The sequence below is a fragment of the Carassius gibelio genome, chromosome B10 (assembly GCF_023724105.1).
Source record: "Carassius gibelio isolate Cgi1373 ecotype wild population from Czech Republic chromosome B10, carGib1.2-hapl.c, whole genome shotgun sequence".
NCBI classification, from domain to species: domain Eukaryota; kingdom Metazoa; phylum Chordata; class Actinopteri; order Cypriniformes; family Cyprinidae; genus Carassius; species Carassius gibelio.
This window is the reverse complement of record NC_068405.1, coordinates 25,548,494-25,566,303: the sequence shown is the minus strand read 5'-3', so window position 1 is coordinate 25,566,303 and position 17,810 is coordinate 25,548,494. Positions and strand designations below refer to the sequence as shown.

The 17,810-nt window shown below is 34.1% G+C and overlaps 1 protein-coding gene across 1 annotated transcript in view; it reads left to right on the top strand.

Moving 5' to 3' along the window:
* The window catches only part of epb41l4a (erythrocyte membrane protein band 4.1 like 4A), a 45,582-nt gene that overhangs the window by 601 nt on the left and 27,171 nt on the right, over positions 1-17,810 (top strand). The window contains exons 2-3 of the mRNA XM_052568169.1: positions 13,220-13,324; positions 17,188-17,239. Of these exons, the coding sequence (XP_052424129.1) occupies positions 13,220-13,324; positions 17,188-17,239 (157 nt within the window). The remainder of the gene's footprint in view (positions 1-13,219; positions 13,325-17,187; positions 17,240-17,810) is intronic.

The following is a 17,810-nucleotide window of genomic DNA, read 5'->3' as shown; positions in this document are numbered from 1 at the left end:
ATCATACTGATTCCTGTGTCTGTATTTCATGCTGTCCACACCCTGAACCCATGAGCTCAGCACACTGTTAACCAGATTACAGTAACCAGATCATCTGGTTAGGCCTAATTATATATAGCCTATAGCTGGCTGAACACAGACTACAGAGGATTTATGTTTTAGGAGGATTGTGTATGTTGATGTGCAGTGCTGTATGTGAAATATTATTGAATATAAAGCAGATATGGTCATTAGACCTATACACTAGCTGACATGGATCATGGGATTGCTGTAGTTTTGTGGAAATGGTGTGTTCATGGAACGCTTTCAGAACTTTTGCTGATATTCTGGAAAGTTATGAACTTATGTTCTTCCAGTAGCTTTATTAAAATGTGCATTCAAAATTATCTGGTTTTTAATAAAGCACAGAAAGGTATATATAAATGTGTATGTATTGTTCACGGGATTTCTTCCTGAAACATTTTAGCTGGACGTTCTAATGTTTTTTTCTTGTTTCGGAACGTTGAGAAAGCATTCAAAAGTAACGTTCACCTAATGTTTTCGAAATGGCTAAATGGAATGTTCCTTGGACGTTTGTGTACGACCAAGAAAGAATGTTTTAAAACATTTTAAAAACGTATGCATTGCTAAGAACTTCATCTGAACAACTTTAAAGATGATTTTCTCAATATTTCGATTTTTTTGCTCCCTCAGATTCCAGATTTTTTAATATTGACCGATCATAACAAACCGTACGTCAATGGAAAGATTATTTATTCAGCTTTCAGATGATTTATACATGAAAACGTTATTTCTGAATGTTCAAAAAGTCCCGTTTTTAAAATGTGTTGAGGGAATGTTCCATTTGATCATTCTCCAAACGTTAAGGGAATGTTACTTTTGAATGTTATTTGAAACTAGTACCATTTAAAAAAAAAAAACATGAGCATCCAATGTTTCAGAGATAAATGTTCTATGAACGATGTATTGTGTGCTAATATTGGAGAACATTAATATTAACGCTCTTATAACTCTGAACAAACGTTTGATTAATGTTCCTGGAAGAGTGTTCTTCACATGCAGCGTGTTTGTCTCTGAACAGATCTCGTGTTGCTGGTTTGCTATGAATAGTTAATGGACAGCGGAGCCGCAGGATCTGTAGCAGGTCTTTAACGTAAAGTACATGAGGACGCCAAAACATTGAAAAATGGACAGTCGTTTGAGTTTCAAAATAGTGTAGCTTTTAGCTGCTATCGGCAGAGAGGAGGTAATCACAACACAAAGTGCTCAGAAATGCTTTTTTCATCAGTTTTATGAGTTAGTTGCACATTGCTGGACATGTGGAAGGGTTCAGGAACAGATTTTGTGATGAAAGTGTCCGTCTTTCACACTTGTCTGGATGTTCTTAGCGTGACGCCACATTTTCCTCCATCAAGGACGTTGAAAAGACAACTCCCTCTAAAACAACAAAAATGATATTTTGTATTTCCGCATTAAATTGGAGGCAAAGATGTTGCTAGGTGTCTTCTTCCCTTTTATCAACTTACTGCATGTGATCAAACCTCTAGCACTAAAACTAAAAATGAGCAATCAGTGTATTTTTGATTGAAGTGTTTTGTCTGTGCTTATAAAGCCACACGTTTGCTCACACACACATAAGAGCGTTTCTCACACACTCACGACACAGAGGTCTCATTGATCTGACCCACACGGTGTGATGGTGTGTGTGAGGAACAGAACAGCTCACGTTTTCATCTTCACCAAACAAAGAGTCGAGGCGATGCTCTCCTGACGTCTGCTAATCACAAAGACACAGGTTTCTTTGGAGTCGTGTTCTCTGTTGTGTTTCCTGTGAGAGAACGCCAGCACTTTCTAAACAATGGTGACCTTTGACACGCTTCAGAAGCTGCTCTGGTGAAGTTCAAGAGTTCATCAAACCTGGCCTGAGTATTGAACTGTTCTCGCTGTACACTGGTGATATCAGATATTACAATCAATCTCTGCTCACCTTTCACTCTAAAATTAAAAAATAAATAATAGTCTATTTTATTTTATTTACTTTATTCATGAAGTTTATTTCCATGACGTTTAAACACATTTTAAACCTCCAAATATTCTTATTGTAATGCAAATAAAAAGTATTTTATGCGATTTACGTAAAGTATTAGTAAATGTCATGGTATGTTCGTTGTGAGACATTTAATTTATGCTTGAAATAAAAAAAAATGTTTTACTCTTATGCTGAAATAACTAATGAGAATATTAATGACAAAAGGCATTAAAAAAAGGAAATGTGCTTAATTAATTGACTTGCATTTGTCAGACTTTTATTAAAACCTTATACTGTTTAGTTCTTTATTGCATATAAAAATATAACGTAATTGGCATAAATATTTATTATATATATTTTTTTTCTTAGATAGTAGTACCAGGCTTTTGGACTCTAACAATAGTGTGTATGTGTGTGCGTGTGTGCGTGTGTGTGTGTGTGTGCTTGTGTGTGTGTGCGTGCGTGTGTGTGTGTGTGTGTGCGTGTGTGTGTGCGTGTGCGTGTGCGTGTGTGTGTGCGTGCGTGTGTGCGTGCGTGTGTGCGTGTGCGTGTGTGTGTGTGTGTGTGTGTGTGTGTGTGTGTGTGCGTGTGCGTGCGTGTGCGTGTGTGAGTGTGTGTGTGTGTGCGTGCGTGTGTGTACTTATTTGCTCGGGGTGAAACACAGGGAAAATGTGTATTATATATTAGTGTGTGTTGAAGGCCGCTGGTTCTTCACACACACACACACACATCCGTCAGCGCAGGTGGAGCGAGTGTGTGGTGTTGGGAGTGTGCCGGCTGCTCCAGACAAAGGCTGAGGAACCCCGGTGATGAGAGTAATGCGATGCTAATGCAAGCTCTGGATCAAATCCCTCATTGATGTGTTTAATGGGATTCCTAAATGGGCTTGTGTGCCTTATTTTACATTTCACTTACGAGCACGTTTCACAGCTCACATTAATGATGATGATGAGCCTAATCAGCTAATTATACAGTGCGGAAGAGAACAGGAGGAAATTATTGAATGTTTTGTTGTGCCATCTGACCTTTTAAGCCCATTATCTGGCGCTCGTCTCGTAATGACAGTGTGCCATGAGAGACAGAAATAAACTGCAGACCAGAGAACGTCTCGTGCATTTGTGTTTTGTGCATCAGCTTTTCCACATGAAACCTCAATCAAACACACCCGGGAAAAAAAATATCCATTAAATAAATAGATATTAATAATAGTAATTTAAAAAAAGCATTAAACTTGCTTTTTAAGATTTGGGTTAGTCTGTCTTTTTTACACCAGTCAGCATGGGTTCAGTAAAATGTCTTAATGTTTTTAAAAGAAGTTTCTCATTGCTCACAAAGGATGCATTTATTTGATCAAAAATGCAGTAAAAATTTGAAATATTATTACATTTTAAAATAAGTGTTCTCTATGCGAATCTGTGTTAAAGTGTAATTTATTTCTGCGATGCTCCGCTGTATTTTCAGCATCATTCCTCCAGTCTTCAGTGTCACATGATCTTCAGAAATCATGAAAATATGATGATTTGTGCCATTTAAGAAAGGATTTCACTCTGAATATTCTACACAGCTACTGTAGCTTCCAGTCAACCAACTGTAAAATAAGTTTTTATTCGTTTGATGACAGTGGCTTATATCATGAATACGTATCAAGAATAGCATGCCATCACCATAGTAAGCATTCAAAACAAACCCAAAGCATTGCCTGTGATTCTTTTTGCTCAGTGAATACAGGCGAGAGTAATATGATATTTATTGGCCAGTGAGCCTGTCATACAGCATTCCTCTGAGAAACCTCACCTCAGTACTTCTCTCAAACCTGCTATTAAAAATAATTACAATTAAGGTGGTGTTTGAAACACACTTAATCATCTTAATGTTGCTCTTAAGAATTTGAACAATCAATCATAAACCTGAGGAATGGGCTTGTTTAATATTTTATATGCATTAATTGTAGGATGGTTTTGTTTTGTAATGTATACAATTAAAAAGGCACATAATTGTACTATATTTGGTTGGTGTACAAAATCCAAAATATACTTTTTACAAGTCTTTTCCATGTTTGTATATGTGTAATTCTGTCAAATCAACCACATTTCAGAAACTCCCCATCTCAAGGTTTTTTTGTTTTTGTTTTTGTTTTTGTTTTTTTTTAAAGCAAAACCAGCATAAATAGTGAGCGCCAAAATGTTAAATGTCACAGATGTATATTTACTGAGAAAGCGGCTATTTTGTTGAGGAGGGTCAATTTTTGGAGCCAAAGGGTAAAAATGACCCCCCCCCCAAAAAAAGTTTGCATGACTGTAACTCAAGAAATATTAAAGATATATTAATATCCTTTTAGATTGTGGTTCTTAACAAACTTTTCTTTTGGTATCTTCACTTATTAGGCCCTATATGGTTCAGTTTCAGATATACAGGGATCCCAATGCAACCTGATTTCCAAATTGTTGTTCCGTGATCAAAACCAGACATGGTTCACTTTGAATAAAGCAAATACTTATTGTATTTAAAGAATGCCTAAAAAATTACTTATATTTAAAGTAGAATCCAACATATATTGTTAAAATTTTATAAAACATTTCTTAAAAAATAATGTATATATATATATATATATATATATATATATATATACATACATACACATACAGAGAGAGAGAGATAGTATGAAATATTAAGTTCATAGAATGTAGATATTAAGTATTGCAAATAATTTTGCTATAATTTTAAAGTTGCATGGTTTGCAGAAAGGCACCATGGAATATAGAAAATGCTATGTACATTTCTTCCATAAATATGATGTTGATGGAGTCAATAAAGCATTAGTTGTTGGTGGACTGCGCCAATTGTCATTGGTGGATCAAACAGATAGTCCCGCCCCAAACTCACGTGATTGGATCAATTCATCTAACCCATGATCTTTGGCATTGGAACGGTTTGAGATTTCTGGATATCTTTCAGTTCTGGATATCTTATTAATAAAATTTGTGCGTTCATCTACCAGCTGCAAGTGTTCTCATTTCAATGCCATTTAACACATCTTAACACATATAAATCCACCTAAATCCTTCAAAATTCTACTGATGTTGTCCAAAAATGGTGCAGACATGCAGAATCCATCTGTGTGTTGTCTGTCAGGAGTGTTTGTGTGTCAGCTGGGGTCAGAGGATTTAACAGGCATTTGAAGGAGCGAGAAAGAACATGAGAATAATCTCTGCATCAGCAACTTTCTTCAGTCATGATGAGGGTCGTAATCTCTCCTGTCAAACACCGAGTCAACACTGATCACTTTGTATTTTTAGATGCATTCTTTCTGTGCGCAGACGGCAGAAACGTCCTCAAATGAACCGCCGTCTGCAATCAGAAAGCTAATTATTCGACTGATTGAGTCTATTGAGGTGCTCATCAAATTTACATCAGCGGTCCATTTGGAAGAAGCTTTGAATTATAGAAGACAGACGAGAATAATCAGGCTGGTTTGTCGTTCTGGTGTGCTTTATATCAATGTTTAGCCTTTGATAAGAGTTGTTCCAGATTACTCCATTTATTCTGAATCATGTCAGGCTTAAAAACGACCTGCATCAGTTTTGTTCGAGGCTTCGTTCTTTATAATGGCCTGGGAAGTTTCTTTCGCTGTCGAAGGCAAGCGTTCAACAAAGGCTTTCAGAAACGCTCATCCGTCATCAAGCTAAAATTTCCAGCGACAGTCTCGCGTGTATTTCAACAAGCCTCATGCATATCAATTATTACTGATGCTGGAGTCTAATTTTAACTCGCACACAAACTTTCCCAAAGCGTAGCGCTCCTCAGAGACGTGGTTTCTGGGTTTTAGTTGCCAAAAAAGTTTCTTGATCTGTAAACCGAATCATATTCTCAAATCCAGTAGTACTGCAGTTCTCTCTAAATCCTGAATGTATTTAGCAGTTTAGATCATTTGATGAGAAATGTTTGAGTTCACATGAGATCTCTGACTTTAGATTTGCAGATTTGGGGATCTTGGCAGATCTTAGACATTTTTAAGATGTTTTGTGTAATTCTGTCGGAGAGATGTGAGATGTGTCGTTCTTCTTATTCTGGATCGTTCTCAGGATAATCTCTATATATTTATTTTTAATTAAATCCACCATAATGTTTTACCATTTAAATCATATATATTTTTCCTGCATTATTTGCATTAAGAATTTTTTATTTAATTTTATAGAGTTTTTTTTTTTTTTTTTTTTTTCGCAATTCAAGCGAGAAAAAAATCTGAGTTGCGAGAAAAAAAGCCAGAAATGCATAAAATTATTATGAATTATAACTTTTTTTTTCAGAATTAAAAGATATAAACTTGCAATTGCAAGAAACTTGTCAGAATTGGGAAATAAAAAGTCACAATTACCTTTTTTATTTAATTTAATTATTTTATTGAGTGGCTGAAACAAGCTTCAAGAGATTACTGTGATCTTTCTCAAGACTAAAAACTCAGAAAAGTATGAAAGCACTGCAGAAATCTCCATTGTTTCTCAATTTACTCTGTGTCAGAGATGAAATCCCAGTGGTTTTTCTCAAGTAAACTAGTATTATGTTTTCAGTTTTTCACGATTCATGTTCGAGCTTTGGTTAATGTGTTTGGTTTGGAGCTCAAAGCACATGTTATCAGTGTTTGTGTGTTTATTTGTGTGTGATTTCATCGGCGGTAGGATGCATGTGTTTCCTCTAGTCATTGTGAGAGTTTATGTACGTTGCATGCAGTTTTTCCTTGTGTTCATGGATTTTGAACATGATTGCATAGTTTTTTGGCAGTACCGTAGTATTCGTGGAATACATAGTTTGATTTGTAAATACTGATTTGTAATTATAGTAGTATGTAGCATGCTTTTTACTAAGTAGAGGCTCTCCTAGAGCATCCTGTATTTTTAACCTACCTGTTATACCTTATATCTTCTATATAAAGTTTAAAATGCATAGTGTAAAAATGAATGACATTTAAGTTAATCCATTTAGCAAACGCTTTTAATCCAAAGCGCCTTACAGTGCATTCAGGCTATACATTTATTTTTGACCTAACGTGTTCCTTGGGAATCGAAACCACAACCTTTTGTGCTGCTAATGCAATGCTCTACCACTGAGCCTAGGAACTAATGAATGTGTTATAATGTATTAATTATGGTTACAATTATTCATGAGATTGTACAGTGCTTTATAAAGTGCATTACAAGACATAATTAATGCATTAAAACTACTTTTAGAATGCATTTTGCATCTTTTTTTTATATATTTTTTTTTTTTAAGAAATTGGGGTTTAATTTGTATAATTGTCATGATAAAGACTTTTATTTTTGCAAAATATAATTTCTTATTTCTTTCACTGAAGAGAGAGGTTTTTTTCCTCTAAAGAAAAATTCTCAAGATTATTTCTCAAATATTTTTTCTGAAGAATTAAGCAGATGTGTTTTATTGCCATTTTCTTTATGAAAAAATATAATTTCTTTTTTTCCCTTGGGTTTTTAAAATAAAGAAAGAAATTAAAGATTTTTTTTTAGTTTTTTTTCTCCATTAATTTACTTTCTATTTTCTAATAATTTTCTTCTTTCATTTTCTAATGGTTCTTTCTCCTCAAAATGTCTTAATATAATTTCTCAATTATCATGAAAAACTTTACATTTTTGCATTTCTTATTTCTGTTTAACTAGTGTTCGAAGATAAAGATTCATTTTTCAAAGATTTTGTGAATAATGTGTTTAATTGTCGTGAAAATGACTTCATTTCATTTATGCAAAATATAATTCTGTCTCTGGAAAGATTTCTTTCTCAAGATTCTTTCTCAGTAATTTTTAGGCCTAATGTGTCAATTGTCTTTTTGGAAAATAATGTTTTATGCAACATGTAACTTCTTTTTCTCTCTTTTGACCTGGTCATGTTCCTGACAGTTTTCATCAGATTCACCCGTTTAGGCTCTTTCAGCTCTCTGGGGGAGTGAATGAACATCTGCTGCACACACACACACACACACACACACACACCAGCGGTCAGCGCCGCACCCAAGCAGCAGATGGTCCGGTCTCGTTAATAGTGACCCCGTTGCGATGGGAACAGGGAGGTAATTGTTTCAGAGAATGTGTTAAATGGTCAAACCTCCAGAATCTCACCGGGATCTGAAGAAGAGCACATCCGGGTCATATTTCACACCTTAAACCACGTTTTACAACAGTTGCCATTTTTTGCATTGTTTTTGAGTCAATGAAGCACATTTTCTAATTGATTTATTAAAATGTTATGAAAAAAATAATATAAAGGGAAGCATACAGTAAGGCACAGTTTAAAAAAATGAAATCAATTTTCAGATATTAGGACATTTTCGTTCTCCTGATAATCGGATTGAGTTGATTTCTCTTTGTATTTGGATTTAAAATGCCTTGCATGGCTTTAAATCTTTTCCTAATGCCATCTAAAAATGCTGTAAAGGTTTTACTGTCCACCTGTCACTCAAAATAAAGCTGTTATTAGTGTACACTTGATTTGAACACTACTCTGTTGCGGCTTTGTTATCAGCATTTCCATCCGATGGAGATAAACAGACGTGGGCATGCGGTTTGACTCTCTGCACAGGAAAACTTTGCCTGTTTTGATCTACAGTCGCTGGGAAAAGTGCTGGTGCCAAGCAGTGTTTCTCATCACAAGGAAACCCATTTCCTATCTCTTCCCTGTTATTTTGACATTCCCGCCCTGACCCGCACAGAAGTCTTATCGGGACGAGACACGAGAGTTAGGGCAGGAATGCAGAGGGCATGTTTTAGGAGGATGGTTGGAGACAGCCGTGTGTTTGCGGTGTGTGGTGTTCAGCTCTCCTCCCGTTGGGCTTCTGGGACTTGAATTACGACGCTGACATCAGAGGTCACACACAATGAGGGGTTTTTCCCTGGTAAGCTGTACCTGTGTTCGCTCTGCGTGTTCAGCTTTGATAGATATTTCGCCATCGGGTTCCTTCAGTGTGAGAAAACACATACATCAACTGTGAGCGCTGATCTCTTCCCGTCAGTATCCAGAGTGAAAACTATTTATAGAAGAACGTCCTTAACAAACCTGCACTGCACAAAATTATGAATGTACCACAGTTGACATATATGTAATATTTAAACAGTTAAGTTGACTTCATGCCTGTAGAGTGTTATTACTTAATGTGTTTTACATTGCTTTTATTAACCTATTATCTTCATTATTTAATCTATGTTTGAAAAAATCTGCTGTGAAAAAAAAATATATATACATATATATACACAAAGAGCATAAATATATATATATTTATTTATTTATTTATTTATTCAAACATACATTAATATATATATATATATATATATATATACACAAAGAGCATAAATATATATATATTTATTTATTTATTTATTTATTCAAACATACATTAATATATATATATATATATATATATATATATATATATATATATATATATATATATATATATATATATATATATATTACACACACTCTGTAATAAAAACTTTGTTAGTTTTTCAACAATGAATTGGATTAGAAACATAATCATATCCTTAATTTTTTTTTAATAAAAACTGTCTTATGTGCAATTGAAATGTTTTACTCTGTTTTTGTTTGACTGCTGATTATGAAAAAAATGTGATTAATTAATTGATTATTAAATAATCAATCATGTTTTGATTCTTTTTTTTAAATATCATATTTATTAATTTATTTATTTTATTATTTAAATAGACATTTTTCTCCACAAATTTTCTTTACAAATTCTCAGTGAGTTTTCTCAACATTATTTCTCCCAGAGTTTTTTTTTTTTTTTTTTTTACATATTTAATAGTTCAGGTATTATGACGCTTTTCTTCTTCGTTTATATTTGGATATAAAATGCATTGCATGGCTTTAACATTTGACCTAATAAACCATTTAAATACTGTTAGTGTAAATAAAACTAATTAGATATTACAGCATGTTTTACAAGAAAATACTATTTCAGTTTAAATTAATTCACTAGCAATTTCTAAATGACAATTATTTCAAGTAAATTTGAAAAACAAATTTTTGGTGTGGTCAATTTTTGCCAACAGTTATGTTGACTTCATCCCTCAAAATATTTAGAGGATAATGTTATAGCTCAAATTTAACTCTTTTAGAGTTTTCAATTATAATTCATTGAAGTTTCCAGTTTGTCTCAGATGTTTCTCTATAGTACACTACTGTATATTATTTTATTATTTAGTGTTTAAGACTGGGCAGGGATCCAAGGAAATGCTCTTAATTGGTTTTTCTCATTTATTTCTGGGAGTACTTTTTCTGTGGAGCTAGGAAATTCTTCTTCTTCTCTAAAGAAATGCGGGGTCCCTCAAGGATCTGTATTGGGTCCAGTCTTATTTAACTTCTGTGTGCTATTCCGCTGGCTGATATTTGTCAAAAACATATTATATATTATCATCTCTTTGATGATGACACTCAGCTTTACCGCACATTAAAGGTGGGGGATAATTTGGCTCGAAACTCCCTTTAGTTTTTTTAATGATATTAATAATTGGATGGCAGCCAATTTTTTCTCCACCTGAATGAATCAAAAGCTGAAGTGTTATGGCCTCCGAGTTTATCCAAACATACAGTGTATCTACAGTACATCAATGTATCTATATCAATTCGGCCTCTTTATAATCCAAGGTACACAATCGAGCAAAGAGTCTTGGTGTTATTTTTGATGCTGAGTTAATGTTTAACAAGCATTTAACTATGATTAGAAGTCTCTTCTTTGAGACAAAGACATATATTTGCTGTATTAGCATCTCTCTGTTGGCTTCCAGTCAAATTGATTTGTTTATAAGGGTTTAAATGGCTTGGCACCCAGTTGTATTAGTGAACTCCTTCAGTTACATATTTCTTCTAATCCATTCAGGTCTGTACAAAGGTAAAACTTTTCAAAATCTCGGTTAAAATCAAGCTCCACGCTTATGCAACAGATAGACTCTTCACATCAGATCTTGTGCCACTCTTGATGTATTTAAATCTCTTTTAAGACTCGTCTTTTTTCCCTTCATTTGTTATTTATTTTGTACTTGGTTGTATGGCTCTTGAGCAAATGTGTGACCAACATTGTTTTTAAAAGTGCTGTATAAATAATGTGATTGACTGATATGATTTTCCTTAATAATTGTCATAAAAATAGAAAAATAGAGTCTCTGAGGATTTAAAGAGAGATGTTTGAGATCATACTGAGATCTTTCATATTCAGACTTTTGGGTCTGGAATATCTGAGGCATTTTTTGAGATTGCTGGGGTCTTTTTCAAGGAGAAACCTCTCCACTTGTCTCTATTTAATAATGGGATTGCTGTCTAGGTTTTTGAAGAGATCTTGTGTGTGATTTCTCAGTCCTGTGGGTTTGCTGCTGTATATAGTGTTTCAGATGAGAAGTTCATTGTGTTTCACCCTGCAGCGTGTAACAGGAGCGATCATGACATACGTCCCTTTGTGTGTTTTATGTGTGTGTGTTCTTACGGGCAGAAGCTCCTTCAGGTTTCCTCTCACCCTCCGTGTGTCATATGAGCTGAAGTGTGTCATACGTCTGAGCTGCAGTTGCACAACTATCCACAGAGATGTCACATAAACACTGAAGATTTATGACCATAGTAAAGCCTTTATTGGTGGTAACATACTTGTTGCATGAATTTACTAGAACAGGGACGCTCATGCCGCACCGGTTTAGTTTAAAACCATACGCTACCATTTAAACATTTGTGGTTGGAAGATTTTTTTTTTTTCTTTAAAGACTGCATTTAATTGATTGAAAATATGCCAAAAACAGTGAAATATTATTATAATTTAACATAGGTTTTTATTATGTGAATCTGTGTTAAAGTGTAATTTATTTCTGTGATGCTCCGCTGTATTTTCAGCATCATTCCTCCAGTCTTCAGTGTCACATGATCTTCAGAAATCATGAAAATATGATGATTTGCTGCTATCAAAGGCATACATATGTTGATATGCACTAGCGTTCAAAATATGAGGTCACTATGAGTAAAAAAAATATATATTGTACTTATATTCTGCAATATTGCATTAAATTGATCAAAAGTGACATTTAGGATGTAACAAAACATTTCTATTTCATGTAAAATGCTGTTCTTTTGAACTTTTTGTTCATCGAAGAATCCTGAAAAATAAAACTCATCACAGTTTGCATAAAAATATTCAGCTGCAGCAACTGTTTTCATCACTGAAATAATCAGAAATGTTTCTTCATCATATTTTCATGATTTCTGAAGATCATGTGACACTGAAGACTGGAGGAATGATGCTGGAAATACAGAGGAGCATCACAGAAATAAATTACACTTCAACAGAGATTCACACAGAAAACAGCTATTTTGAATTCTAATAATATTTCACATTTTTACTGTTTACAGTATGTTTCATCAATTTTAAATTAACATTAAAACTTCATGGCAACCCAAAAAGGTGATGTGCTCAGCACTAATTGTAACAAAACGTTTCCTTTTAAAGTTTAATATCTTCATGCATGTATGTATTTAATAAAGTGAAGTCTATAACTCATTCACATCACAGCTGTGTTTGTGAGTGATAATCTCTCATGTCAGATAAAGCTCACCTCAGCGTGTCTGGACACAAATATCAAACCGAGCAATATTCAGAAACGAGGGAAAGATCGTCAGCCGGATTAGTCATTGTGTTTTCTTTATCTGACCTCTATTTACTCGTGTTTACCTAGTCATTCTCGGCTTTAATGGCATTAGCGGTTTGTTTTCATGCTGTAACTAGTGTGTGCACGGGTCAGTTATTATAGGTGTGGTTTGTGGTTGAAAGTAAACCGTCAAGCACCGTATTAAATCTGAACAAAGCCACAAACCCTCCTCTCACCTCTGGGAGAGATGCAGTAAAGTCGAGCTTGTCACTTTAAAGCAATAGTTCACCCAAAAATGAAAACGTCCCCACCCCTCAGGCCATCCAAGATGTAGATGAGTTTGTGTCTTCATCAGGTTTGGAGAAATGTAGCATTGCATCAGTGTGTCATCAATAGATGCTCTGCAGTGAATGGGTGCCAGAGTATAGGTAAATCTTCAGAAAAGTAAAATTTTGGGTTGAACTATCTCTTTAATGTTGTTTGCAGTCTGAAAACAGTATATTCACGTTGAGATTTCTAATGCATATTTCACGTTTCTCCTCAGAAATCCACCAAAGGCTCTGTAGTGCTGGACTATGTGTTCAATCACGTGAACCTCGCCGAAACCGAGTATTTTGGGCTTCGCTATTGCGACCGCGGTCATCAAACGGTGAGTTCTTGAAGATTTTATCCCATGTTCACCCCAAAAATTCAGATTCTGGCATCATTTACCCACCCTTATATGATGCAACATAAAAGCTTTATTAGGGACAAAAAAAAAAAAATGTTTTTTGATGAATGTTGGTAACTGAATAGGATTGGTTCCCATTCACTTCCATTGTACTTTGTCCAAATAACCCAATGGAAACTACATCTATTCAGTTACCAACATTCATCAAAATATCTTTTTTTCAGGAGATAAAAGAAAGTCAAACAGGTTTGGAATGACTTGAGGCCGGGTTCATTTTTGGGTGAGCTATCCCTTTAAGAGAGTTTGCTAAGGCATTAGGGTCACATCTGAGGTAAAGGTGGTTAGGTTTATCCAGCGGCCAAATTTTGGGTAAGGCAAAGAGCAACATTGTGAAAGAACATAACAGTCATTACCTCACCAGCTCGACCAAAGACAGAGCTGTTTCCCAGAATGCCTTGCAGGCCTGTCCCTAAAGCCTGGATTTATTGCGGAGCATGCAATGGGCGACAGGCACGCCACAACATACATTTACACAAATCTGTCAGCTCTATGAACGGTTATTACGGTAAAAAGCGACAGGAGATAAAAACTGGGTGTGATTTACACAGTAGTGCGGTGGTTTCTGCTGTGTGGGTGTGTTTTACACTCGCTCGTGACTCATAGATGGTTCATCTAATTGTAAGGCGCAGAGAATTCCTTCAATGGAGACATTTCAGATAAAAACATCTGTCTGCATCCATAGGAGGACAAGCTACTTTCTTGTTATGAACTAGTTACTTACATTTCTGGGTGAACATTTAAGCATGATAATTTTTTTAATATCAGTTGATATCGATAATTATCATGATAATTGCCGAATGTTTATTTAATTCAAGTTTAAAGGCAGATTTTCTGTGACAAAATAAAATGTAATGACTGATATTGTTTCAAATCAAGAAACAGGTTTGTGTTGCCTGATAATATTAATAGTAATAGTCAAAAAAAAAATGTCACTTAGAAATACTATTGTGAAAATGTGAAAAACAGTAGTCTAAATACATTTGCATATAAAATGCATGCACCAACATTATAGCTTTATCACAGGATATACTGTAATTATATTATATTACTCCTTTTATACATTTAATTAATGCATAAAATTCAATACGAATACCCACATTTCTTCAAATGAGTAGTGCTCTTTCACTTTGCTTTTGGCGCATAAACTTTATTTCAAAAATGTATCAAACTCTTATTTATTTCTATTTATTAAAAAGATGTAGTGCTGTCAAATAATTAATCGCATCCAAAATAAATGTTTTTGTTTACATAATATATGAGTGTAGACTGTGTTTATTTATTATGCATATATAAATACGCAGAAATACAGTGTATATTTAGAAAATATTTGCATGCATATACATTTATATTTTATATTATAGATAAATATATTGAATATGTAAACATAGCATATTTTTCTTAAATGTTTACATGCATGTGTTTGTATTTATATATAGGCTACATAATAAATATACACAGTACACACTCATATATTATGGAAGCAAAAACTTTTATTTTGGATGCGATTAATCGCGATTATTCATTTGAAAGCACTAAAACTCTGACTTTTTTATTGTTCACCAACTTAAAATCATCTGCCATGACTGTAGTAAAATAAATCCTCCCTTGTTGTTGGAAATGAAGACTGTTGACCTCTTCAGTTCAGTGAAACACAGCAGCTGCTCTAATGTGATTTATTAGATGAGTCTTAGTGACTCAATTATGGTTTTCTAATTGAATAAAGCACAGTAATCCTCTTCCCGTCTGCACACACACCTTCACTCACTTCCTATTGTTTGCACGGATGTTTGTTTGTTTTCTCTCTGTGTAAATGCGGTTCAGCGGGAGTTTACCGCATTTTCTGTGCTCGGATTACATTTTCATGCATGCTCATTTGCACATTCATTAAATGGCATATAAATCTTGTCTGCAAGGCGACGCCAGATAGCATTCCCTCCTGACTTGACTGAAATATCACCTGTCAAGAGTAGAAAACATGAGGAAGATCTTCAGGCTGTGTTCGTTAGAGAGATATTAATTATCACTGTTGTTGTCAGAAATCACTGCAAATGCCTTCATAGTTGATGGCAGCATCTCTTTTGATTTTTTGTATTTTGATACAATACCTTGGAAAATATTGATATTTGATACCATGGGGAAAACTGCCACAACATTTAAGGGCATAACATTTTGTTTTGAAATATAATATAACAAGGCTAGAATGTCACAATGAGGTATATGTTTATATTAAAGGTGGTAAAACACTGGAGAAAAACCTATAGATGTTTAATTTAATGAGAAGTATTATTTTTACCATTTTTACCCGTGTGCATATTATGGAGCGTGTAGTGTTATATTCACACTGAATATTACACTGCGTATTTTATGTATTATTATTTTAATGGTTTAAATTTGAATTATCTTATTTTTACTTTTACAACAATAGAGCCCTATTTTTCCAGTGTTATAGCATAAAAAATTAATTTAATCTTTTAATTTAATACAATTAAAATTAAACAAACCGTTTCATTTTTGGGGCAAAAATGTATTGCTGTAAAACAGAGGTTTACTGTTTAAATTAAAACATGGAAGAATATTTTATGTGATCATTCCTTAAAAAATAATTATTTTATTATTATTTTATATTCTAGCCGGGGCCATATGTATTCTGTGGTTACTTTTCTGTCTAGGCTTCTACTGTAAAGCTAATATATTTATGTCAAAGTTTCTTCAAGTTAAACCGAACTTTTATTTTGACATGTTGCTATGAAAAGATTTGTTTCTGTGTGTATATGACATGGCGGAAACAGTCAAATTCTCATGAAGAGACACACAGATCTTGTTTATGTATTTATTAATGCTGTCAAATGATTAATCGCGATTAATCACATCCAAAATAAAAGTTTTTGTTTACATAAAATGTGCACTGTTTATATTTATTATGTATACACATGCATGTCTATATTTTTGGGGAAAAATCTATATATTAAATATATTTATTTATAATAACACACACATATACAAACAAAAGCTTATTTTATTTTATTTTTATATGCGATTAATCGCGATTAATCGTATCCAAAATAAAAGTTTTTGTTTACATAAAATGTGCACTGTTTATATTTATTATGTATACACATGCATGTCTATATTTTGGGGAAAAATCTATATATTAAATATATTTATTTATAATAACACACACATATACAGTTTATTTTATTTTTATTTTATATGTGATTAATCGCGATTAATCGTTTGACAGCACTAGTATTTATGTCTTTATTTATTGAGAAGGCTACTGACCTACATTTGATTGATTCGATCAAAATGTGACAAATTCCCTGACATTCGTTTGGATAATTATACGGTAAGTTGTGTTTTTATGACAGGATTATTCTAGCATGATGAGGGTGAGTTTCACACATTAGTATTTAAGACTCACACAAGGAGCTGAAGAACCAACCAGTGCTTCCTCGAATACACGTCTTTGCACAAATACAGCGTTCATTTAAACCCTAGGAATCTTTTCATGAGGATCTGCTGAAGAATGACAGAATACACACGTTAGGATGTAGCTGAGCTCCACATGACATGCTCGGACGTGCTGCAGCTTCATGTTTTATGGATGGAGGCCACAGTGACTCTCATTTTTAACGAGTCTGTTCGAGAGGCCGCTTTAATTAGGCCTCATATTATACCAGCGCTTGCATGACTGAACATCTCAGCAGCTCCGAGCCTAAAACTAAAGCATGAACACTCACAGGGCTTCATTTGTGCTTCATTCTCCTCTCTTATGTTTACAGTACTGGCTCGATCCCTCGAAAACACTCGCTGAACATAAAGATTTGATGACAAGTAAGTATGCAATGGTTTCTATTAAAACACTGCTCAGAAATCTGAAACATGGATATGGATCGGCGCTGTAATGAGCTCTAAAGGCCTCCTGATAACACTCACATTGCACTTCAGATGATAATTTGGAAGTAATTATGCATTTAAGCCCATAAATACAATTATGTCTGTGTGTTTAGTTTCACAGAATTTACAATGCATTTGTTTAATTCAGTAATTGACTCCTCTGGGAAATGAATGCATTATGCATCCTAGATATATTGCTAATCCTGTTGTTTTAAATGCGTTTTAACTTTGACTAACTGGTTCAGGTGTGGTAGGTTTGCATAGAGCATAATTCTACATTTAATTGTGCAATTTAACTGCTTAAAATTACCTGTACATTTTTGTTTTTGCTTTGATTATTTATAAGTTAGAATTATAAATGATAATTAAAGCTGCAAGCAGCATTTTACCGGGGTTCAAGCACATTAAGGCCTCTGAGGTGGTCAGAGCCAACCTGGATGTATGGATGACAGTTAAACACATCCAAAATGGAGAACAGGCTAACAGACAGACACGCACACTGAAAGTA